General features: G+C 46.3%; 8 protein-coding genes across 12 annotated transcripts; 5 read left to right on the top strand and 3 right to left on the bottom strand.

The window, feature by feature from the left end:
• Positions 1 to 219: 219 nt before the first annotated feature.
• Positions 220 to 1592, top strand: LOC119546652 (immunoglobulin-binding protein 1). The gene is made up of 2 exons (XM_037853106.1): positions 220 to 434; positions 492 to 1592. The coding sequence occupies exons 1-2, from the start codon at positions 312 to 314 to the stop codon at positions 1512 to 1514; spliced, it is 1146 nt and encodes a 381-aa protein (XP_037709034.1). The 5' UTR covers positions 220 to 311; the 3' UTR covers positions 1515 to 1592.
• A 773-nt stretch (positions 1593 to 2365) lies between these two features.
• On the top strand, positions 2366 to 3574 carry LOC119548255 (DET1- and DDB1-associated protein 1). Its single transcript, XM_037855398.1, has 2 exons — positions 2366 to 2481; positions 2554 to 3574. Exon 2 carries the CDS (start codon positions 2565 to 2567, stop codon positions 2892 to 2894), a length of 330 nt encoding a protein of 109 aa, XP_037711326.1. The 5' UTR covers positions 2366 to 2481; positions 2554 to 2564; the 3' UTR covers positions 2895 to 3574.
• LOC119548254 (NADH dehydrogenase [ubiquinone] 1 beta subcomplex subunit 9) lies at positions 3523 to 4257 on the bottom strand. The gene is made up of 3 exons (XM_037855397.1): positions 4077 to 4257; positions 3861 to 4000; positions 3523 to 3804 (listed from the first exon to the last, which is right to left on the bottom strand). The coding sequence occupies exons 1-3, from the start codon at positions 4172 to 4174 to the stop codon at positions 3608 to 3610; spliced, it is 435 nt and encodes a 144-aa protein (XP_037711325.1). The 5' UTR covers positions 4175 to 4257; the 3' UTR covers positions 3523 to 3607.
• Positions 4258 to 4536: 279 nt separating this feature from the next.
• On the bottom strand, positions 4537 to 7524 carry LOC119546249 (transcription factor TFIIIB component B''). Of its 2 annotated transcripts, XM_037852403.1 has the most exons (4): positions 7406 to 7524; positions 5818 to 6876; positions 5427 to 5755; positions 4537 to 5367 (listed from the first exon to the last, which is right to left on the bottom strand). In XM_037852403.1, the coding sequence occupies exons 2-4, from the start codon at positions 6806 to 6808 to the stop codon at positions 4624 to 4626; spliced, it is 2064 nt and encodes a 687-aa protein (XP_037708331.1). In that variant the 5' UTR covers positions 6809 to 6876; positions 7406 to 7524; the 3' UTR covers positions 4537 to 4623. The 2 variants fall into 2 exon arrangements, with proteins under 2 accessions (XP_037708331.1, XP_037708330.1); XM_037852402.1 differs by lacking the exon at positions 7406 to 7524 and having other exon boundaries at positions 5818 to 6930.
• A 247-nt stretch (positions 7525 to 7771) lies between these two features.
• LOC119546251 (stAR-related lipid transfer protein 7, mitochondrial) lies at positions 7772 to 9500 on the top strand. The gene is made up of 2 exons (XM_037852405.1): positions 7772 to 8450; positions 8505 to 9500. The coding sequence occupies exons 1-2, from the start codon at positions 7809 to 7811 to the stop codon at positions 9132 to 9134; spliced, it is 1272 nt and encodes a 423-aa protein (XP_037708333.1). The 5' UTR covers positions 7772 to 7808; the 3' UTR covers positions 9135 to 9500.
• Positions 9501 to 9816: 316 nt separating this feature from the next.
• On the bottom strand, positions 9817 to 11777 carry LOC119546250 (protein disulfide-isomerase A5). The gene is made up of 3 exons (XM_037852404.1): positions 11089 to 11777; positions 10422 to 11033; positions 9817 to 10344 (listed from the first exon to the last, which is right to left on the bottom strand). Exons 1-3 carry the CDS (start codon positions 11744 to 11746, stop codon positions 10082 to 10084), a joined length of 1533 nt encoding a protein of 510 aa, XP_037708332.1. The 5' UTR covers positions 11747 to 11777; the 3' UTR covers positions 9817 to 10081.
• A 629-nt stretch (positions 11778 to 12406) lies between these two features.
• LOC119547353 (coatomer subunit beta') lies at positions 12407 to 15970 on the top strand. Its single transcript, XM_037854167.1, has 4 exons — positions 12407 to 12886; positions 13007 to 13626; positions 13691 to 14273; positions 14574 to 15970. Exons 1-4 carry the CDS (start codon positions 12532 to 12534, stop codon positions 15758 to 15760), a joined length of 2745 nt encoding a protein of 914 aa, XP_037710095.1. The 5' UTR covers positions 12407 to 12531; the 3' UTR covers positions 15761 to 15970.
• Positions 15971 to 16737: 767 nt separating this feature from the next.
• LOC119548610 (interferon-inducible double-stranded RNA-dependent protein kinase activator A homolog) lies at positions 16738 to 20714 on the top strand. 4 transcript variants are annotated; one of them, XM_037855971.1, is made up of 5 exons: positions 16738 to 16897; positions 17013 to 17766; positions 17836 to 18121; positions 19161 to 19298; positions 19817 to 20714. In XM_037855971.1, the coding sequence occupies exons 2-5, from the start codon at positions 17057 to 17059 to the stop codon at positions 20063 to 20065; spliced, it is 1383 nt and encodes a 460-aa protein (XP_037711899.1). In that variant the 5' UTR covers positions 16738 to 16897; positions 17013 to 17056; the 3' UTR covers positions 20066 to 20714. The 4 variants fall into 4 exon arrangements, with proteins under 4 accessions (XP_037711899.1, XP_037711898.1, XP_037711901.1 ...); XM_037855970.1 differs by lacking the exon at positions 16738 to 16897 and having other exon boundaries at positions 17004 to 17766; positions 19820 to 20714; XM_037855973.1 differs by lacking the exons at positions 16738 to 16897; positions 19161 to 19298 and having other exon boundaries at positions 17004 to 17766; positions 19820 to 20714.
• Positions 20715 to 20954: the final 240 nt, after the last annotated feature.

Here is a 20954-nt window from a genome sequence, read left to right as displayed (position 1 = left end):
TACTAGATAATCTGGAAAATTATTACCAAAGTAGTTGGATTGCATTTATAGCTAGGAGCCATTTTCAAATTTCAGCGGTTAATATAGCTTTAGCTAATAAAATAATATGTTAAAATATAAATTTAATTACCAACTCTTAAAAATAATTAACATAAGAAAAAAAGCTACATTTTTACAAATCAGCCCTGGTATAGCTTCTATGTTGTATCCCTAAAAAACAGCTGTTTGGCATCGGCTTGCAAATCGTTTTCGCAATTTTATTATTATTTTGGAAAAGCACATTAAAACCGGAATTAAAGCAGTATTTATAAATGGCTGAGGGTAATTCCGCTGGCGGTGAGGACCAGAAACTGTCGGACATATTTTTAAGGGCCTGGAACATCTTGGACGAACTGGAAGTTACCGACCTGCCTTTCAATGGCAGTGAATTTCAGGTGTGTTATTCGACAACCCGTATAAAACCAATTCTAGAACTCTCACCCACCATCTAGAACAAAGTGAAGACGGCAATGGGCCTTTTCGAGCAGGCCACCGTCATCGTGAACCAGGTGAGCATGTTCAGTGCCAACGAGATGATCGACGAGGTCTCCACGGAATCGCTGCCCTTCATGCTCCTGCCCTACTTCCTGGGCAAGCTGACCACCAAGATCAACAGTCCCCATAGCATACAGGCCTTGGAGCTGGGCGAGATCTACTTCAAGGACCACCTGCAGCGCTGCCAGGAGTACGAGCTCTGTGCGGGGCCCAAATCACAGGTGGCTCAGGCGGACGGACAGGCCCAAAAGAGCGAGCAGCGGGAGCTGATGGAGGCAGCCTACAATAGGAACGACAAAATAGCCCAGTATCGCAGGATGAAAGAGATCGACGCGTACATGGCCAAGATGCGGGATGCAGTCAAGAACAAAACGGCCGACGACGAGGACAAACGTGCGTTCTTCCTCAAGTATTTGGACAAGAGCATCATAGACTCCAAGCAGGAACTGGAATCGCTGGGCGTGATGAAGCAGCTGGCCCAGATGCGTCTGGCCCGATTGGCTGGTGGCGAGGCCAACAACGAAGTGGACTCTTTCAGTCCGCCAAGTCAGCACCAACCCCCCGCATCGTCCAGCTCCCGTGGACATGGTCACAGCCACGGACCCGGACACCATCATCATCATCATCAGCAGGCCGCCAAACAAAAGCCGCTGCAGCCATTCATTATCACTCGCAATGCCACGCAGAAGGCTGTGTTCGGCTTGGGCTATCCCAGTCTGCCCATCTTGACGGTGGATGAGTTCTACCAGCAGCGCGTCGACGAGGGCATCTTTCCCGACGAGGAGAAGGTGGCCAAGATGAATCAGGCGCAGGCCATTGCGGCCGCCCGCGATCCCAACGAACAAGAGGACGAGGAGAAGGCCATCGAGGAGCTGCAGGAGGAGGAGGACGATCCCGAGTATCTGGACCGCATGAGACGCATGGATGAGTACAAGGATGTGGTGCGTCGCGGGGACGGAAACCGTCATAACCGTAGTTAAGAAACTCACTCATACATTATGTATTTTTCTAAAAACAATAAAATGGGTTACCAAGTTCTGGTTCTAAGCCAGTGTATCCAAAAAAAAATCAAAAAAAATTTCACAATCTTATGATTTAACTTAAAGTAATTTTGATATGAGTTTAGCTCTGCTTAACTAAAACAATCAAGATTTGATTAAAGACAGTAATAGTTGTTAAATATGGCGAAAGTAATTTCATTGTTATCGTATAAATTTGTTTTTGAAAAATATAAGTAAAGATAATAGTATTTTTGTCTTTCCTAGATCTGTTAGATAAATTTGAAAAGAGTAACTTCTCAGTAAATGTACATTAGGGTGGTCCTATTCTAACCGTCCTATACGGTGCCTATATTCGAATATATTTAACGAACAAAACTTAATTCGCAACTGGACTGCTTTTTTAATCTTTCTTGACAAAAAAATACCCATGGCCATTACTTTGAAAGATGAAAAAATGGTATAAGAATGCTTAAGAACTATGAAATCCACATGCCAAGTCACAAAATTATTTCACAATCCCTTTGTTAAAAAAGAATAAAAAACCAAAAAATATAAAATATAAAAAAATATAAAATATATAGAATATTTAAAACTTTTGAGCTAACAAGTTTAAATTAAATCATTAAACTTTTCGGGATTTTTTGTTAGTCAGTGAATTGTTAATTGCGAAAGCTAAATATGTTTGATTTTTGTTTGATTCACACAGATACAAGAAAGATATTTTCCAATCTTTTTAAATTATTGTTTTATTTAAAAATCCGCCTTGCCCCACCGTTTCAGTGCTGGTTAAGAGTTTAGCAATCGTGCGTTGCACAACACTGGCTGTCACCACCACCAAGAGCAACAACAACAAACCCGAGGGCACACAAAAATTGCTATAAAGAAAAGTCGCATATAGTGAGATTGCTCCGCTGAAATACTAATAAAACAACGAAGAAACTAGAAGGTAAGTCAGTGGAGAATGTTCTAAGTGAGTGGCAACCGCAAGTGCTGTACACATATTTTTCGTACTCCGCAGCAACTTCAAAAATGTCCGTGAAAGATTTTATAAAGGGGCTGCCCATCCACGACTCGACCAATTTCACCCACTTGAGCAACGAGCATGGGATTCGCACCTCGCAGAAGCGGGCCTCCGTCTACCTGCCCACCGAAGACGAGCATTCCGAGCAGCTGATCGTGATGGACAAGCGCTGCGTCCTGCTGCGCTACCTCACCCAGCAGTGGGACAAGAAGACGCTCCAGCGCAAGCGGGAGCACGGCGGCGAGTCCGGGAATGGCAACGGCAACAGCTCCACGCCCAACGGCAACGGCACCAACAGCAAAAAGCGTCCTCGCTTGGATCCCAACGAGCTGAACTAGGCGGCAGGACCTCCAGCCAAGCACACGAAGGACATCCCCACAGCACTCGCGCCCCTGAGCTTCGCCACCACAACCTATCGTTCATTTACTATCATAAATATATTAATATATAACAAAGAAAACACAGTACAAAGGAATTGCAGTCGAACGTCACATGTCGCATAAAGAATTCGCGCTTAAAGATCACCTTCGCTTGTGTATGAAAATGTAACTTGTACCTAGCCAAAGGACAGGCCTTCAGCATTCTTCGTACTTTGAAATTGAACCAAATTATCATAGCTATATGCTTATAGCCTAGGCAAATAACATGTATCAAAGTATTTTTTAAGTTTTTTTTTTTTGCAAAAATGTCATTGAATTCCATGTATTGTTAATCTCTGGCAAGACTTTTTGATACTTTGTACTTACCCAGGCGAATAAACGTCTCGAACCATTCTGTTAGATTTAAATGTATGTACTTGTAAAATTGTTACATATTTTAAAATTTGTATCTTACAAAATGTTCCTTCTTTCATGAAAAATCATCTATAATGAGCCCTGGATAGGGCTTCAGTTAGGGAAACAATACTCGTAATGAAAAACAGATTTCGACCAATGGAAGTTCGACTGCATTCCGGTACAACACACATATTATAATAGCACACACTCTGAGCTCCAATAGATTTACTTTTAAAGACAAAGACTGTATTTGATTTGACTACGGTACTTTAAGATTAGTGGTGTCCCAGGTCCTTGGGATCCGGCTTGCCGTGTTGCTTCTCCCACCAGGTCACGTACTCCTTCTTGCGTTGCTCCCGCTTGGCAAAGTACTCGGGGTACTGGGCCTTCTCCAGGGGATGCCAGTAGTCCAGCAGCCAGTCGGGCGGGATCACCTCTCGTTCGAAGGCGCAGCCACCGGCGCTGTTGGCAACTGCAAGGATAACATGTTAGATACGCAGATATGATGACCAGCAGGCATTTGTTTACAGTTCCGGGGCTGGAAATGCTTCGTCTCGAAGAGCTCCTTCTGTGCGCAGGCCAGGATTTGGGTGCCCTCGCCCAGATCCTTGCAGCGGTTCTCGTCGAAGCGGGCACGCAGCTGCACGGCGCGGTAGCGGAACTCATTGCTGGCGGGGATTGAAACAACCAAGATGCACTCGTTCATTATATAATCTTCGGGTATTATTGGGCAGCAGCACTCACCGTCGGTCGTACCAGGCCTCCAGGTTGCGCAGCGCCCGCTTGTACAGGCTGCACACCTGGCGCTTGTGCGAGACAATTGCCAAGGGAACTTGGGCCATCGTTTGTGGCTTAATTTGTTAAATTCTAGTAAATTGCTACCAATGCCTCGGCAACAACAACAGCTGTCAAACGGCCAGTGTGCTATAACGACCTTGCTAAACAACAGTGTTGAGAGTCGTTGAAATACTATTGTAAAGCGGCAACCCTAAAACAGGCGCCTATTTAAAAACTTCTTAAATTTAAATTTTTATTTGTAATCCAGAACGAAATATAACAACTTTAAAAGAGCTTTGGTCTCCAAAGGTTCTAACATAAAAATGTATCCAAGAACAATAAATAATTTTCGAATTTAACACTTAAATTAGTAGAAAGTCAATTTTGGATTAAAAAAAGAGCACATTTGAACATGAATTCAATCTCGAGATTATTAATTAAATGCATCCATCGAAATGCTTTAATAAATTATAAACGTTAACAATTACTCTTAAACTAATAATATAAAATATTGTTAGTCCTCTAATTTCATAACATTCATTATGCATTGAACAATATGCTCTGGTATATTCAGCGGTGTTTCGCACAACTCGCCCGTCTTTTTATCCAGCATGTAGATTTCGTTGAGCACACGATCCTCGTGCTCTGGATCCAAGGACGAGACGAGGACCAACGATCCTTCCGCCAGCTCTGCGAGAATTTGTTCGATATCCGGTTCGGTAGTGGTGGGCGGAATTGGGTCATCCGGCGTTATAACTTCATCGTTTTCAATAAAGTTGATTAAATATGTTTCCGACTGTCGATTGGCCGCCTCACTTCCGGATTCAACGTCGCTCACATAGGTTAGGGTACCGTCATCCATATCGATGATAGTTTTATCACTTGGCTTGCTTACACCTACTTCATATTCCATTGGGTCATCCATCAGCAGTCCATTGAGATCAGCCTGCAGTTCTCCTCCTGATGGTAAATGGCATAAAGTTTGTTCGGTTTTGATCGCTTTCTCCTGCTTAATGGCCGCCAAGTTCGAATGTCCCTCAGCTGCCACTTGAGTTGGGGGTTTGGGAGGCCGTCGCCTAGCCTTGGGCTTTCGCTTGGCGGGAGCACTTCCATCGTTCTCGTCGGTCTCCAAGTCCTTCCGCCTTTTGGCCCAGGCCTGCTTGCCGAGCTTCTTGTTCGTGACGTGCTCGTTTTCGTAGACAACATCGCCATCACGCAGAGCACGTGATGCCTTGCTTTGCTGCTGTATTCGAGAACGCTAAAAGTATATAGAAGTTATGGTCAACTGTAATTTATATGTCCTATTTTTAAACAAACCTTTTTAGGGTTCCCCGGAACAGCTTTCGCAATTTCCTTCCACTGGCGATCATTCTCCTCTCGCTCGCGATCCTCTTCCTCCAGCTGATCCTTCAGTTCCTGAATGTTGAATGCCTTGGGATAGAGCAGCGCCTTGTTGATCAGCTGACCATTGGTACGCTCCTCCTTTTTGTACTTGAGCTTTAGATCCCGCCGTGATCGAGTGGGAAACATCTGGCACATCAGGGAGAAGTCCGTCCCGATGATCTGCAGGCTGCGATAGAAACGTACTGTTTCATCGGACGTCCAGAATGGCGTGCGCTTGTGGCGTTTGTAGAAACCATTATCACCTGCTCAGTAGATAAGAAGCTATAAAAAAAATGTACCTTTTAAGATGATCTATGAAACCCACCCGTAGTCTCGTCCATTAGAATAAGAGATGAGTTGGCCAGCACCTTACGGGCCTCCACCTCAGCTGTGGTCTCGATCTCCAGCGTTTTCTCGTCAATGATCATCTCGCCATTGGCATCGAGCTTCAGCTGAGGCACCAGCATGGCAGATGTTGACTCTCCCTTGGCCTCCAGCAGCTGATCCGTCGACGGCTTGGCCTCGTCGCCATTGGACTCATCTTTGATGGTCGTAACCGCCTGCTTGGGAACCATGGGATTGCTCTCTGGATTGTAGAAAATCATGTCCATCATCTTGAACGTGGACTTGTCGGGCACGCCCTTGTTGAAGCGCGTCTCGAAGTCACGTCGGGCATTTAACCGCGCTCCGCCGTGGCCTTGCGACTTGTCATCGCCCTTCCGCTTGCTGCCTCCCTCGGAGTACGTGGAACAGGTGGATTCGGTGCGAATGCGTCCCATGCCCGGACTCATGGGTGGGTATTTATATGGGGACGGAGGCATGGGCGATCCCACCTGATGCTGCTGTGGGGTTCCCGTGGACGAACCGCTGAGGTAGCGCTCCCGTCGCGTGGGCGTGGCCGGTGACTGGTAGTCGCCCTCATAGTCACCGGCCATTGGGGAGCCCACAAAGCTGTTGCGCCGCTGACCAAAAACTGGAGTGGGTCGAACGCGCTGGCGAGCTTGCGCCTTGCTGGGGGACATGGGAAACCCATTGGTGGTCTTCTGCAAGTCCATCTGAATGACATTGTCCTCGAGATCCGAGTGGAAGACATCCTCCAGTTGGCCTGCCGAGCTGGCAGGCATTTTGAAGGCGATTGCATCAGCTTCGAGTTCCACTTCCCCAGAGGTCGCTGCAAGGGGCGGGGAGTCAACCACCGCCGCCACCGCCTCCTCCTCCACCTCCTTCTTCGGCGCTGCGAGCTCCTCCTTGCGTGGCTTGCGCTTGATGAGCGACAGGTTGGCCGGAGCCTTGATGCGCTGGCGCCGCATGGACATCCTGCCTGGGTTGTCTTAGGATTCTTCCAGGCTCAAAGGCAGTTTCACACATCAAATCGAATCAAAATCTGCGCAACAAAAACAATGCGGCCGCACCACGAGTTGGCCAGGAGTAGTGTTGGCTAACGTCAAAAGGCAAAGACAGTGGGCAAGGAACTCAAAAAAGTTGAGTGATAATGTCTATTCGTATGTTACAATTTAACAATTATGAATTATCCAAAAAACGTCAACGAGTTAAAGTCTTAGTCAAGCTAAACATTTTTTAATTTTAACGCTTAAACTAAAAATGGTTTTTGATAAAAATCATTTTTTTAAATATTTGTTATTATTAATGTGTTACTTATGTAAGTATTTACTTTTGGAAGGCATTTTTGTAGAGTCAAATAGTTTTAGTCAAAACAGTAAAGTCGCTAAAAAAAAACAAATCCAAAAATCAAAGTAACTATAAAGCCTATTTTTATAAGTCACAGGACTTAATTTACGCAGTGTCAGTTTTCAGGCGCTGAAGCAAAATGAATTTTGCTTATATTATGGCACTAGTTTTCAGTTCTCCCACAAAAATTTGTTTAATGTAACTGTTTATTATTTATAACTTACATTTTAGTGTTGCATAATAGGTGAATTAGTGATCAAAGATCACTGATCGCAGCTGTCAACTCTCAGCAGGCGGCCAGCCGTTCTCCAACACTGCTGCCTGTAACGACACCAACAACAACAGCTCAATAACAACATAGCAGCAGACAAATTGCAAGTTGCACGTTTTTTCAATCGTCAAACATGATAAGCCCGGCCAGAACATAACCCAGCTCTCGTGCAGTAAGTCTTCCGTCAAACCGATCGATTGTGTCCCGGCCAGCAGTACTAAATTCCCCAAGTTTCGAGCCGACAAATGTGCCAAGTGTGCGCGTGCGAGGGCACACAGTAATAGCGAAGGAGCCTTAACAAAGTCGCCGCATATTCAGTGGGCTGTTATGCAAGCGGCCAAATTGAATTAGCCGGCATGCTGCTCAATCGATTTGTGCTGGCCATCAAGAACCAGTCGCGGGAGACGCTGCGCGCCTGGAGCTATCAATGCGAGTCGATCTTTGCCCAGCGGTCGCGCCGCATTCAGCAGCTGTTCAGTTTCTACCAGTCGGTGTACGGAACCCAGGGACTAAAGCAGCTATGGCGCGCCTACTACCGCCGGGAGCTGCAGCCCCCGCTCCGGGGAATGGTGATGAGTGCTGTGGGTCTCGTCGGGCTGAACATCAAGCGGCTGGGCAGCGACGGCTTTGACTGGAACAAGGAGCGCCTGGCCCTGTCCAACTTCGACATGTGCCGCCGGGACATTGAGTTCATCAACGCCCTGCCCCACAATCAGCTCTGCGAGCGCTGCCAGTCCAAGAAGATGAAGTACTGTTACTGTCAGCTGGGCAACCAGCGCTGCAAAAAGGGCCAGACCAAACCATCCACCAGCAAGGAGGCGGAGGCGGAGTCCAGCATCAGCAATTGCCAGCGACCGCTGGATCTGGACGTGCGCAATGCTCCCGCGGGCACGGTACGCATTCAGGCCCAGGATGACCACACATGGGAGCCGTACTTCAGCAAGAATGAGTTCAGCATTTGGAGGCGGCAGGAGCGCTCCTCCTTATACTCATATAAGGTGATTAAGCTACTCCTCATCTCTGGTATAACTTATCAACCTTTTGATCCCCAGGTTTATGCCCGTTTCGAGGACATCACAGCCGACGATTTCCTCCACGTTCAAACCGATCTGGACTACCGCCGCCAGTGGGACGACACGGCCCTGAGACTGGAGCTCATCAGCGAGGATCCCGTGCCAGGCAGCAACTCACATCTGATATACTGGGAGATGCAGTGGCCTCGGCTGTTTGCCAATCGCGACTATGTCTATTGCCGTCGCTATATCAAGGACGATAACAAGAAGATGATCTTTATCTGCAACCGCGGGGCCACGCACAACTCCTATCCGGCGTTGTCTGGAAAAGTGCGCGTCACCGACTACTGGAGCCTAATGGTCATCAAGCCTTTTCGAGGCTTTCACGAGCCCGGGCTGCACTTCGTCCTCACGTACTATGACGATCCGGGCATACCCATACCGCAGAATATCAAGTCCTGGGTGACGCAGAAACAGATGCCGGAGTTTCTCACCAAGATGTACGTGGCCACGAAGAACTATGCCTGTTCGCGTGCCATCAAGATGAAGGACATGTTCCACGGCTTTGCGCTTATCAACGACGATTATACGGCTAATGAGCAGCGCGGCAGTTGGCTGGGCAGTTTGAGCCGTCGCAAGGTCAACAGTAAATCCGAAGCAGAGCGCTGACTCCAATCTTGATATTCCCGATCCCTTTCGCTCACATTAGACCTTCCCGCCCCCAAAAAGCTGCTAATCAAACCACCCAGACGCCCAGTTGCATCTTCCCTTCATCCCTGCCTTCGACTTTGATATCAATTCAGGCGAAACAAATCGAAACCACAGAACACCAGAGCAAGTGTGCAATAGCTGTTGGCATTTTATGCTCTAAGAATGTGTGCCACATTGATGAGGAACTTTAAATATAAATATATATCTATACTAGCTATATAGCTAAACCAAAATATATTAAGTTTAGAAATTGTTTTAAACGCAATTAGAAACTATTGAAATTTATTGTACAATAAAAGAAATGGAAAAAGTCGCCCAGAGAGAGACTGATGACTATTGTAACGCAATATCTTGACTAACTTGAAATTTTATGCCGTGCATTTACCACTTTTGCATAACATCTACTCCAGATTGAGCAGATCGCTTATACATTCATACATAACATAACATTCTTTGTGGCCCATTACTTATTCTTATCAATTCTTGCCGGCATGCGCCATTATCTTGTATTACTATTCAAATTCTTCATAGTTTTTTTTTATTTGCTTTTCTTATCATCTGATCGAATCTGTTTTACTTGCAGATTAAAAGGAAATTGATTTCAGGGGACTGAGGTAATCTGATATTTTAAGGCAAATACTTTTATATAATTTCAATAGTTTTTATTGTTCCAATAGAGGCATCTGTGTAAAAGCATTTGTTAAACGAAATTCATCTATTAGTTTTAACATAATTTATTAGTATGCTATTCAGTTAGAAAGTGCACATATATTTTATAAAATATTCGATAGTCTAAATGACTTTCAAGGCTGATTGTTAACGAAACGAATACAATTAGAGCTAATACAAGAAGTGAGATTGCAAAATAGTGAGAGAGCAGTATAGTTACACTTGGCAGAGGCTTATCACAGCTCTGTGCGGTCCGCTGAGCTCGGCGGGTTATTCATGTAGGCGATAAAGTCCTTGCTGGTGCGTCCGCCGTTGTAGTCCAGCTTGGTTTTGAGGTAAGAAAAATACAGAATGGTTGGATAACCGCGGACATTGTACTTTGCGCAGAGCGCGGCCAGTTTTGTACAGTCGATGGCAACAAATGCTACACGCGGATCATCCTGCAAGGCTGTGGCAGCCGCCGTGAACTCCGGTTTGGTGTGCTTACAGTGTCCACACCCTAAAAGAAATAATTTATTTTTATTTAAGCTTCTAGCATATTCAATAAACAAACGCAGTTCTGGAAGCTTAACTTACAAGGAGCATAGAACATGACCAGTGCGTGCTTCTTTCTTTTCAGTGTTGAACTGAAAGTTTCGTCATCCAGAAAGAGCACCTCCTTGCTGTCCTCCTCCTCCTCCCAGCTTTTTTCTGGCGGTGGTGGCGGCGGCGGCTCCTTGGGATCCCGCATAAACTCGACAATTTTTGCTGCATCCCGTACATTAACCTCAAACTTAAAGACGCCCTTCGAGAAGAACTTGACCGTTGGATAACCCTTGACTTTGTACTTCTCGGCAATCGACGGCTCTTTCGTCGCATCCAGGGCGGCCAACAAGCCGGGAATCTGTTTTTGCTTCATCTCTAGAGCAGCCTTTTCGTATTCGGGCTTCATCCGCTTGCAGTGCCCGCACCAGGGAGCATAGAACATGACAAGGGCGGCCTTCTCATCCTTCAACGCGGGCTCGAAGCCCTGCGTGGTGAGGTGGACAATCTCAGAATTGGTATCGGCCGACCATTCGGGCTCCTTTGGCTTTGGCGTGGGCTTGGCATTCGGGTTGAGCATAAAGGATACCAGGGCGTCTTTATTGTTCTCTCCCTCGTAGGTGAAGCGTAGTTTGCCGTTTTCGAAGTAGATCATGGTGGGGAAACCTGTCAAGAAGTTTTGTTAAATAGGAAACTTTTACCATTGTGATTGCTGGCTCACCAGTTATGTTGAACATTTTGCGAATGGGAGCGTTCTCCTGACGCTCCACATTCATCGCCGCCAGAAGATAACCGCCCTTCGTCTTAAGCTCCGAGGCCGCCTTGCTGTAGTCCGGCTTCATTTTCTTGCAGAAACCGCACCAGGGAACGTGGAACATGACCAGCATAGGCCGAATGTCCTTGCGCAAGTGTTTGCTGAAGGAGGCGGCGTCACTGAAATGCAGGACATCCGCGCCGGCGGGATCCTCCTCCCAGGGCAGATCGCCGGAAGGATCCCGCATAAAGGTGACCAAGGAGCTGACACTCAGTTGCCGGTCGTAGTCCTTGTGGAAGTCGCCGTCCTTATAGTGCTTGATGGCGTAGGGATCCGGCGAGACCTTCAGCTTCTTGCACAGCTTCTTGCGATCCTGCTGGCCGCAATCGAGAAGCAGCATCGTCCCGGTACCTCGTATCGCCTCCGCCGCCTCCCGGAAAACCTTTAACTCGGCGGCAGCGGCCTTCGCATTGCTCACATACAGCGTGAGGACATTGTTCTTGGTCCGCAGCAGCTTCTTGAAGTCCTTGTACTCCGCGATGTCATCCTGTACCGCCGAAGTTTTCGTTTTAGCGGCAACAAGTGCCACCAGCAGAAGGAAAACAAACTGACCCGTGATCCACATCGGGCAGCTCGAACTTTACACTTATCGGTAATGGAATGGCTTGTCTGCAGAGATATTATTCAGCGCCACTGGGTAATTGCATGTTTAACACAGCTTTAATATTAATGCAGCATTTTAGTTTTAAGCCGCAGGTAGAAGACGTGGACTAGTTGAAAAACCTATCGATAGCTGGCTTGGCGGGGATGGTACTAAGAGCACGCATCAAAGTGCCGGCTGTGCGAAAAACACCTGTCTCATCACTAGCTAGTGCTGACATTTCGAGATCCCAGCTTGGAAAAAGCTAAAAATAGCTAACTTAGCCAACTTGTTTACAGAATATAAACACCAAAATTACTGTATAAATACGAATTAATTAATTTATTTAATAATAAGTCATATATTTAATAAATTTTATAAATTATTTTTTAGTACTATACACTTAATATTTTAGAACTCCATCAGTAAGGATGCCAGTAAATTAATCCTCCTTTTTTAATTGTTTCTTTTAGTTAGTGTTTTTTACACGTAAGGAAAACAAACTTATCTGCAGAACTGATTTATAATATGCCTCAGACTCTATCTAGAATCTAACAACGAGCCAAAGTGCCACCACTGACCCGTTTCCGACTATCGATAGCCCGGTCGGCAGCGCTTGTACGTGGCAGGCGACAACCCTAGGCCAGCTCTGACACATTAACAAGGGGAAGAAGAAGAGCAGCGGAGGCAGCAGCAAAAGAGTTTTCCTGGTCTCGCCGCAATTAATTAGTGTTTTCGCAGACAACCGTAGTTTGCCCAAACCGTGGAAGATGCCTCTCAAACTGGACATCAAGCGTCGCCTGACGTCGCGCTCGGACCGGGTCAAGTGCGTCGATCTCCATCCGGCGGAGCCCTGGATGTTGTGCGCCCTGTACAATGGCCACGTACACATCATGAACTACGAGAACCAGCAAATGGTAAAGGATTTCGAGGTGTGCGACGTCCCCGTGCGCTCCGCCCGCTTCGTGGCACGCAAGAACTGGATCCTCACCGGTTCGGATGACATGCAGATCCGGGTGTTCAACTACAACACGCTGGAGAAGGTGCACTCCTACGAGGCGCACTCGGATTACCTGCGCTGCATTGCGGTGCATCCCACACAGCCGCTGGTGCTGACCAGCAGTGGTAAGTGAACGGCGGAATGATCCGACTCCTATTTCGTCATCCTCTTCTTGTGTTTACCTTGGACAACGCTGGAAAGTATGCTTTGGTTTTGTGTCTCACTCCTGCCTCTTTTGCCAACAGACGACATGCTCATCAAGCTCTGGAACTGGGAGAAGATGTGGGCCTGCCAGCGCGTCTTCGAGGGCCACACCCACTACGTCATGCAAATCGTGTTCAATCCAAAGGATAACAACACCTTCGCCTCCGCCTCCCTAGATCGCACGGTTAAGGTGTGGCAGCTAGGCTCCAACTTCGCCAACTTTACGCTGGAGGGGCACGAGAAGGGCGTCAACTGTATTGATTATTACCATGGAGGCGACAAGCCATACCTGATTTCCGGTGCCGACGATCGCCTGGTGAAGATCTGGGACTACCAAAACAAGACCTGCGTCCAGACCTTAGAGGGACACGCCCAGAACATTTCGGCCGTCTGCTTCCATCCCGAGCTCCCCATCGTGTTGACTGGCTCCGAGGATGGCACCGTGCGCATTTGGCACTCGGGCACTTATCGTTTGGAGACCTGCCTGAACTACGGATTCGAGCGGGTCTGGACCATTTCCAGCATGCGGGGCACCAACAATGTGGCCCTGGGATACGATGAGGGCTCCATCATTATAAAGGTGGGCCGCGAAGAGCCAGCAATGTCCATGGACGTGGTGGGAGGCAAGATAATTTGGGCTAAACACTCGGAAATGCAGCAGGTTAGTAAGCAGGGGCTACTTTGTCGTAGTAGTACATACCTAATATATTTCGTTTGCTCTGCAGGTCAACCTTAAGACCATTGCCGATGGCACTGAGATCAAGGATGGCGAACGCCTGCCCGTTGCCGTTAAGGACATGGGCGCCTGCGAGATCTATCCTCAGACCATCGCCCACAACCCCAACGGCCGTTTCGTTGTGGTCTGCGGCGATGGCGAGTACATCATCTACACATCGATGGCGCTGAGAAACAAGGCCTTTGGCTCCGCCCAAGAATTTGTGTGGGCGCTGGAGAGCAACGAGTATGCCATCAGGGAGAACAATGGCACCGTTCGTCTGTTCCGCAACTTCAAGGAGCGCAAGAGCTTCACTCCCGAGTATGGGGCGGAGAGCATTTACGGCGGCTACTACTTCGGCGTGAAGACCTCCTCCGGATTGGCTTTTTACGACTGGGAGACATTGCAGCTGGTGCGGCGCATAGAGGTGCAGCCGAAGAACGTGTTCTGGAACGAGAGTGGCAGCCTGGTCTGCCTGGCCACAGATGACTCCTACTTCGTCCTGGGAGTGGACACAGCCCAGGTTGCCAATGCCGTGGAATCCAAGGAGGGACTGGAGGATGATGGCGTGGAGAGTGCCTTCAATGTGTTGGGTGAGTGGATATCACGTTTAAACTGGGCCAAGATAGGTTTATAACACCTTATCTTGTGTAAACGTGTCTTGAACACGTTTTCCAATAAGAGACAAGAATAGGCACAACATTTGATCGTATGTTCCATTTTTCATGGTATTCTCATTACTTTAAAGAATAGAACTGACTAGATCCGGTTTCACAGTTCTCCATTCAACTTCTTTCCAATCCTATCTTTTTAATCTTCTTTTTTAAATTTTAAATTGCGTGCTCCTAAAAAACTATAACTTAATTTTATCCTCTTGATCATTTTAATTGCAGGTGAGGTCTCAGAGTGCGTCAAGACAGGCCTCTGGGTGGGCGACTGCTTTATCTACACCAACTCGGTTAATCGCATCAACTACTACGTGGGCGGCGAGATCGTCACAGTATCCCACTTGGACCGTACAATGTATCTGCTGGGCTACGTGCCCAAGGACAACCGCATATACCTGGGCGACAAAGAGCTGAACGTGATCAGCTTCTGCCTGCAGCTTTCCGTGCTGGAGTACCAGACGGCGGTGATGCGCCGCGATTTCGAGCGCGCGGACATAGTGCTGCCCACCATTCCCAAGGAGCATCGCACCCGCGTGGCACACTTCCTGGAGAAGCAGGGCTTTAAGTCGCAGGCCCTGCAGGTCTCCACTGATGCCGACCACAAGTTCGACTTGGCCTTGCAGATCGGGGAATTGGAAATCGCCCTCAAGTTGGCCCGCGAGTCGGAAAATTCCCAGAAGTGGTCACAGTTGGCTGATGTGGCAGCGAGCAAGAACAACATGGCCCTGGTAAAGGAGTGCATGCAGAAGGCGAACGACTTCAGTGGTCTCTTGCTGCTCTCAACCGCTTCCGGCGATGCTCAATTGCTCGAGGAAGTGGGTGCCGCCGGCTCCACCCAGGGACGCCACAACCTCGCCTTTCTGGCAGCCTTCCTGCGTTCGGACGTGGAACGCTGCTTGGATATTCTCATCGAGACGAACCGCCTGCCAGAGGCAGCGTTCTTTGCCCGCACCTACCTGCCCAGCCAGATGTCGAGGATTGTGGAGCTGTGGCGCGAGAAGCTCGGAAAGGTCAATGAAAAGGCGGGCCAGTCGCTGGCCGATCCGGCTCAGTATACAAATCTCTTCCCGGGCCTGGGCGACGCGCTGCGCGTGGAGCAACATTTGGAGGAGGAGCGGGCCCGCAAGGCGCCGGCGCGTATAGCCTCTCAACTGCCCCTTAACAGCGAGCGTAATCCCCTCCAGGAACTGCTTGCAGTCGAGCAGGGTGGCGCCGGCCAGCAGCTGGAGGAGAAGGTGAAGCCAACTTTCGTTCCCGCTCAAGCCGCTGTTCCCAGCAGCCACGTGGCCGAGCCCACATCTGCCGCGGATGACGACGACGACCTAGACCTGGAGATAGATGGCATTACGTTGGATGACAATATCGATACGACAGATGTGAACCTGGATGATGACTTTCTAAGCGACGATTAGGGCGGGCCAAGATCGGAGCCAGATCTAGAATACCATATTAAACTATCGTTTACTGCTACGGGAGTCCCACATTTCGAGCATTTCGAGCCACAGAATTCCGCGCATACATTCACATTTGATTTGATTGAATGTTGTTTAAAATATATATTAATATTATGTACAACAGTAATGGAGCAAAAAATGCAATAAATACTTATACAACAAATTCAATTCCACCGGGCTTCTATATAGCCATTCGAAAAATCGATAGCATGGTTATCGACTTAAAGTTTAGAATCAAAACCGTAAAAAACTTTTATTTATGCGCTTTCTTTTGTATTTTTTGTTTATACATTTGAATATATTTAAAAGTACATATTGGCGGTGCATTTTTACTAAATTAAATATTTACACGACATTTCTTGGGAGATCGTTAAGTAGAAAAATTTGAGAATTTGACCTGTTTAAGTGTCTTAAAAATCATTTAAAAGTATAATAATTTAACTCGTTGCCCACGTGGTCAGAATAACTAAAATCATTTTTAAATATAAAAATATAGTGTGAGAAGTTTAAAATAAAGCCTAATACTCACCTCAATCATAAAGGCAACGAAATGAACATCTCTATACAAAATTTGATTTATGAAATTTGTCGTATGTTATTTTTGTAAGGGAATTTTTGTTTTGTTGCCTTAATGAATGAGGTGAGTATCAGGCTCAAATCAGCAGTAGCTAAACGAGACATTTTTTGTAACACCTATCATTATTTTCTTTATGGTCTCAAATCGATTTCTTAATTTAAGAAACTAAGCCAAAATAAAACAACCGTATATGCGCTTCTGTCAGATCGATTTTTATTAATTCGAGTAATATTGTGATCAAAATCAAAAATAGTTTTGAGACCATAATGAATAACTCTATACGTTTCACAAGAATCACTGATATTCGAAAACCGGGCTTTTTAGGGGTGGCAATAGTTTCTCAAATGAGTAGGCAACCCCAAAACAGTCTGGCAACCACGACCACCAGTATACATACATACATCTCAATTCGTGTGTGCGTCTGGATTTTGCTGTATTTTTTATTTAAGAATGAATTATTAACTAGCCATTAATAAATTATACTTAAATAAAAAACAGTTAAAAACCGCAAATCAACCGTGAGTAGTCCTCGAGAATCGGCGGCAGTGGGAGCTACATATCCAGCTTTCGTCCGCTGCCCCGTCGGTGATGTATCGATTTTTCAGCCACATATTACCCCCAAAACCCAAGCAGATACACACCGAGTCCTCCCGAATACCGTAAGAAACAGGAACACCATGGACCAGGAGAACTTCCAGGGGCACAGCCTGCCGCAGCAGCTGCAGAACCTTCACATCCAACAGCAGCAGCAGCAGGCGCCCCCGAATCCCGTCCAGACGGGATTTGCTCCGCGGCGGCAGTATGAGAACCCAGGCGGCCTGGGCAACGGCAACCCAGCCGGCGGAAGTCCGGTAAAGGGTGCCCCTTTGGGGCAGCGCCCCGTGAAGATCAAGAAGGAGAAGATTGCCCAGGTGATTCAGCCGGGCCAGCTGCAGCTGACGGAGGTCGGTGATCCCGCCTTGGCGGGCGGATCAGGAGCAGCCGGCCTGATGGGGGGAATCATGCCCAGCGACGAGGCTCTGAAATTCGTCAGCGAGACGGATGCCAATGGATTGGCCATGAAGACGCCCGTCAGCATTCTGCAGGAGCTACTCAGCCGGCGCGGCATTACGCCGGGCTATGAGCTCGTCCAGATCGAGGGCGCCATTCATGAGCCGACCTTCCGGTTCCGCGTGTCCTTCAAGGACAAGGACACGCCCTTCACGGCCATGGGTGCGGGACGCTCGAAGAAGGAGGCCAAGCATGCGGCGGCCCGTGCGCTCATCGACAAGCTGATCGGCGCGCAGCTGCCGGAATCGCCGAGCAGCTCCGCCGGTCCGTCGGTGACTGGGCTCACGGTCGCCGGAAGCGGAGGAGACGGCAACGCCAATGCCACGGGCGGAGGAGAGTGAGTTGCTCTGCCGGGATCTCTGCCTAGGCGCTACCTAATCCCTTTATCCTTGTGGTGTTCTTGCAGTGGCGGCGACAAGATCGTGGGCAATCCCATTGGCTGGCTGCAGGAGATGTGCATGCAACGGCGATGGCCACCACCGTCGTACGAAACGGAAACGGAAGTGGGGCTGCCCCACGAGCGGCTCTTCACGATCGCCTGCTCGATCCTCAACTACCGGGAGATGGGCAAGGGCAAGAGCAAGAAGATAGCCAAGCGCCTGGCCGCCCACCGCATGTGGATGCGGCTGCAGGATGCGCCCATCGATTCGGCCAAGATCAGCGACAGCATCTGCGGCGAGTTGGAGGGCGAAGTGAGTACCACCCAAGTCAGCGATCGATACGAGCGAATCTCTGAAGACTTTAAGTTACTTGAGATTTAACCCAGGGATTTAAAAACCCCACACTTTCTTATAACACTCCACGCATGCTTCCAATGACCGACTGATTAGATTTAATTGGTTGCGGACTATCTTAGTTAGCATATATTTGTATTGTTTTACGACCGTTCTCTTGTATTTAAGATTTTTTTAAATTGCAATATGGTAAATATATGTATTACATTGTCTAATCCCCTAATTTCCTTAAAATCCCCACTCGCCCAATTTTAAAAAATAACCAAAATCTACAAATGTGCAATATTCATAATGCATTTTAAAAAAGAGTAGTTATGTTCCATTAATCTATGTAGAGATCTTTACCGTTGCCAAAGTTGATTAGTACTTGTTTATTTCTTTCTTTTTATACCCTTTGAAAGGGTTCCATAATTTTGATCTGAAATTTGTAGAGCTATGAAGGCGACGTTTTTAACCCTTCATTCCATTTAAAATTTTAATTAGCATTACTATTTTGAAATTTTTTTTGCTCAACCGGTACGTACCTGTACAGAAACGAAACCAAAACTTTAAAATCAAAATGGATCGCTTAGCGCAATAGTTGATTCGGTGCTTAGCCGATACCGGAGAATGGAAATCGGTTTGATTCCCTGGTTCTCTGATAAAATGTACAAACTTACATTGATTTCAGTTACAGTGTTTATTATTAGCAATTTAAAATCAATAATACAAATTTTGCCAAAATGTTCAAACCTGGTTTTTATTCGTTTACTTATTTATGTGGTTTGTTTGGTTGTCTTCTTTTCCATATTCTGTTTTCTTTCTTTATTGATCTGTGGTAGTATCTATATCTATGCTTGGATTTAATTGTACTAAGCAGTCCTAGAGCTCGACCGCTTAAAGCACCCATCCCACATCCATGCGATATGTTTCAACTCACCATTGGCGTGGGAAATTTCGTTTGTGTGCAAAATACAACGGAGAAAAGAAACCAACAACTTTGCGCTCTTATTTACAGCCCCGCAGTAGCGAAAATTATTATGGTGAATTGAAAGATATCTCTGTGCCGACACTGACCACGCAGCACAGTAACAAAGTATCCCAGTTCCATAAGACCCTAAAAAATGCGACGGGCAAAAAACTTCTCAAATTACAGGTAAATTTCAGTCACTACTTAACATATATCATTTGCAAATAATTAGAGTTTTTCCTCTCAGCTTTTTGCAATGCATAGCAAAATTCAAAATGAAATCTAAAGTCGAACTTTAAAGTCTCACGCCAATTTTCTAAAGTACAGTTTTAATTTCCCACAAATTTGGTCTAGGCCTACCCAGCTTTTCCTTTAAATCTTTATCTCCTTTACCCATCCCAAACTTAAAGCATATGGCATTAATATAAATTATGTTTACCTTTTGGCTAATCGAAATATTAAACAATATCTGCTTTCATCTATTGGAAATGGTACATGCACTTTATCTAAACTATTCTGAAAGTTAAATTTTGATTATTTTTTTTTTATAACTTTGTTTAAAATTGTACCCCTAAGAGTACCTTGTTTAAAAGTTCGACTCTAAATTTATCTAAATTTGTTTTTTAAAACACAACATAATTCACACGAATGTATTCGTGTTTATCTTGAGACTGCTAATTTGGTTCCAAATCTTTCGTTTCTAGAAGACTTGCCTTAAGAGCACCAAGATAGACTACATCAAGCTGCTGGGCGAGATCGCGACCGAGAACCAGTTCGAGGTGACCTACGTGGACATAGAGGAGAAGACCTTCTCTGGCCAGTTCCAGTGTCTGGTTCAGCTCTCCACCCTGCCAGTGGGTGTTTGCCACGGAAGCGGTGCTACGGCCGCCGATGCCCAGCGGCATGCCGCCCAGAACGCTCTCGAGTATCTGAAGATCATGACCAAGAAGTAGGGGCAGCAAAATCTGAACGCACACCACGAGGATTTGGCGCAAGCGATTATGGATTCGAGAACACCGGAACCGAATAGCTTTTTCTGGCAAGGTCCCCCAGTTTTGGCTCAAAGTAATGGCGATATTAAGTTTTTGTTTTCTTTAACCGATTCCTTCGATTAGACAGTTGACTTTGTTCACTATATATGTAAATGTTCATATATGTACACTCAACAACGTATGTACACTTGCATATACAAGTGTGTAATCTATATTGGAATCTATCGGGGGTGTCACTGAAACCCCTTCCAACCAAATTTCTAACGAAAAGTAAACCCCGGAGTCACAGAAATCGGTTCAAAAAAGAGTAGACGAATTTAAAACAACCAAATATAAGGCTTTGAAAAATGCCTCCAAACTCAGACCAAATTTTCTCCGAAACTCTAAAGATTCTGTGACACTGACGGTTTTGGTTGGTTGGTTAACAAAACCGTCGACGGTTTCTGTGAAACCCCTGTATTAGTCGCTTTGAAATTGTCTAAAACTCTAACGGCCACATAAAAACCAAAAAAAAACAGTGAAACTAGCTAACTAGGCTTAAAATAGATACGTGGTTGGTCTGCTGAGGTGATAAGGCTTATGAATATATTCGGTATTTCGGTAATCGCTACTTGCGTTGTCTTTTTATTTAATAGGGGGGTTATCACTAGTTTTTACATCTTTCAGTGTTGGAAAAACGAAGAAAAAAATATGGAGCCTCGGAAAAATTAAAGTGCGGCGAAATAGATCTTGCAGAGGATCTTCCCTTTGATCACAAAAATCAAAGTTGGTTATTCAAAAATGAAATATTGGAAATATTTGGCTTTCTAAATCCAAGGAGTGTTGGAAAATTTTCAAAGCACTAAAATAT

This window comes from Drosophila subpulchrella, chromosome 2L (assembly GCF_014743375.2).
Source record: "Drosophila subpulchrella strain 33 F10 #4 breed RU33 chromosome 2L, RU_Dsub_v1.1 Primary Assembly, whole genome shotgun sequence".
Classification (NCBI taxonomy): Eukaryota; Metazoa; Arthropoda; class Insecta; order Diptera; family Drosophilidae; genus Drosophila; species Drosophila subpulchrella.
This window is presented reverse-complemented; position numbering and strand designations above follow the sequence as displayed.

Bases quoted from the DNA above. Each gene is read 5' to 3' on its own strand.
- LOC119546250 (XM_037852404.1), bottom strand. From the start codon at position 11,746: ATGTGGATCACGGGTCAGTTTGTTTTCCTTCTGCTGGTGGCACTTGTT. The intron at 11,034-11,088 runs GTGAGCCAGCAA...ACTTCTTGACAG, and splicing joins CAAAATGTTCAACATAACTG to GTTTCCCCACCATGATCTAC. The intron at 10,345-10,421 runs GTAAGTTAAGCT...TATTTCTTTTAG, and splicing joins GGTCATGTTCTATGCTCCTT to GGTGTGGACACTGTAAGCAC.
- LOC119548254 (XM_037855397.1), bottom strand. From the start codon at position 4,174: ATGGCCCAAGTTCCCTTGGCAATTGTCTCGCACAAGCGCCAGGTGTGC. The intron at 4,001-4,076 runs GTGAGTGCTGCT...AATCCCCGCCAG, and splicing joins GAGGCCTGGTACGACCGACG to CAATGAGTTCCGCTACCGCG. The intron at 3,805-3,860 runs GTAAACAAATGC...TTATCCTTGCAG, and splicing joins GCATTTCCAGCCCCGGAACT to TTGCCAACAGCGCCGGTGGC.
- LOC119547353 (XM_037854167.1), top strand. From the start codon at position 12,532: ATGCCTCTCAAACTGGACATCAAGCGTCGCCTGACGTCGCGCTCGGAC. The intron at 13,627-13,690 runs GTTAGTAAGCAG...TTTGCTCTGCAG, and splicing joins AACACTCGGAAATGCAGCAG to GTCAACCTTAAGACCATTGC. The intron at 14,274-14,573 runs GTGAGTGGATAT...TTTTAATTGCAG, and splicing joins GAGTGCCTTCAATGTGTTGG to GTGAGGTCTCAGAGTGCGTC.
- LOC119548610 (XM_037855971.1), top strand. From the start codon at position 17,057: ATGGACCAGGAGAACTTCCAGGGGCACAGCCTGCCGCAGCAGCTGCAG. The intron at 17,767-17,835 runs GTGAGTTGCTCT...GTGTTCTTGCAG, and splicing joins AATGCCACGGGCGGAGGAGA to TGGCGGCGACAAGATCGTGG. The intron at 19,299-19,816 runs GTAAATTTCAGT...TTTCGTTTCTAG, and splicing joins AAAAACTTCTCAAATTACAG to AAGACTTGCCTTAAGAGCAC.
- LOC119546652 (XM_037853106.1), top strand. From the start codon at position 312: ATGGCTGAGGGTAATTCCGCTGGCGGTGAGGACCAGAAACTGTCGGAC. The intron at 435-491 runs GTGTGTTATTCG...CCCACCATCTAG, and splicing joins TCAATGGCAGTGAATTTCAG to AACAAAGTGAAGACGGCAAT.
- LOC119548255 (XM_037855398.1), top strand. From the start codon at position 2,565: ATGTCCGTGAAAGATTTTATAAAGGGGCTGCCCATCCACGACTCGACC.
- LOC119546251 (XM_037852405.1), top strand. From the start codon at position 7,809: ATGCTGCTCAATCGATTTGTGCTGGCCATCAAGAACCAGTCGCGGGAG. The intron at 8,451-8,504 runs GTGATTAAGCTA...TTTGATCCCCAG, and splicing joins CCTCCTTATACTCATATAAG to GTTTATGCCCGTTTCGAGGA.
- LOC119546249 (XM_037852403.1), bottom strand. From the start codon at position 6,808: ATGTCCATGCGGCGCCAGCGCATCAAGGCTCCGGCCAACCTGTCGCTC. The intron at 5,756-5,817 runs GTGGGTTTCATA...TCTACTGAGCAG, and splicing joins TCTAATGGACGAGACTACGG to GTGATAATGGTTTCTACAAA. The intron at 5,368-5,426 runs GTTTGTTTAAAA...ATATACTTTTAG, and splicing joins TTCCGGGGAACCCTAAAAAG to CGTTCTCGAATACAGCAGCA.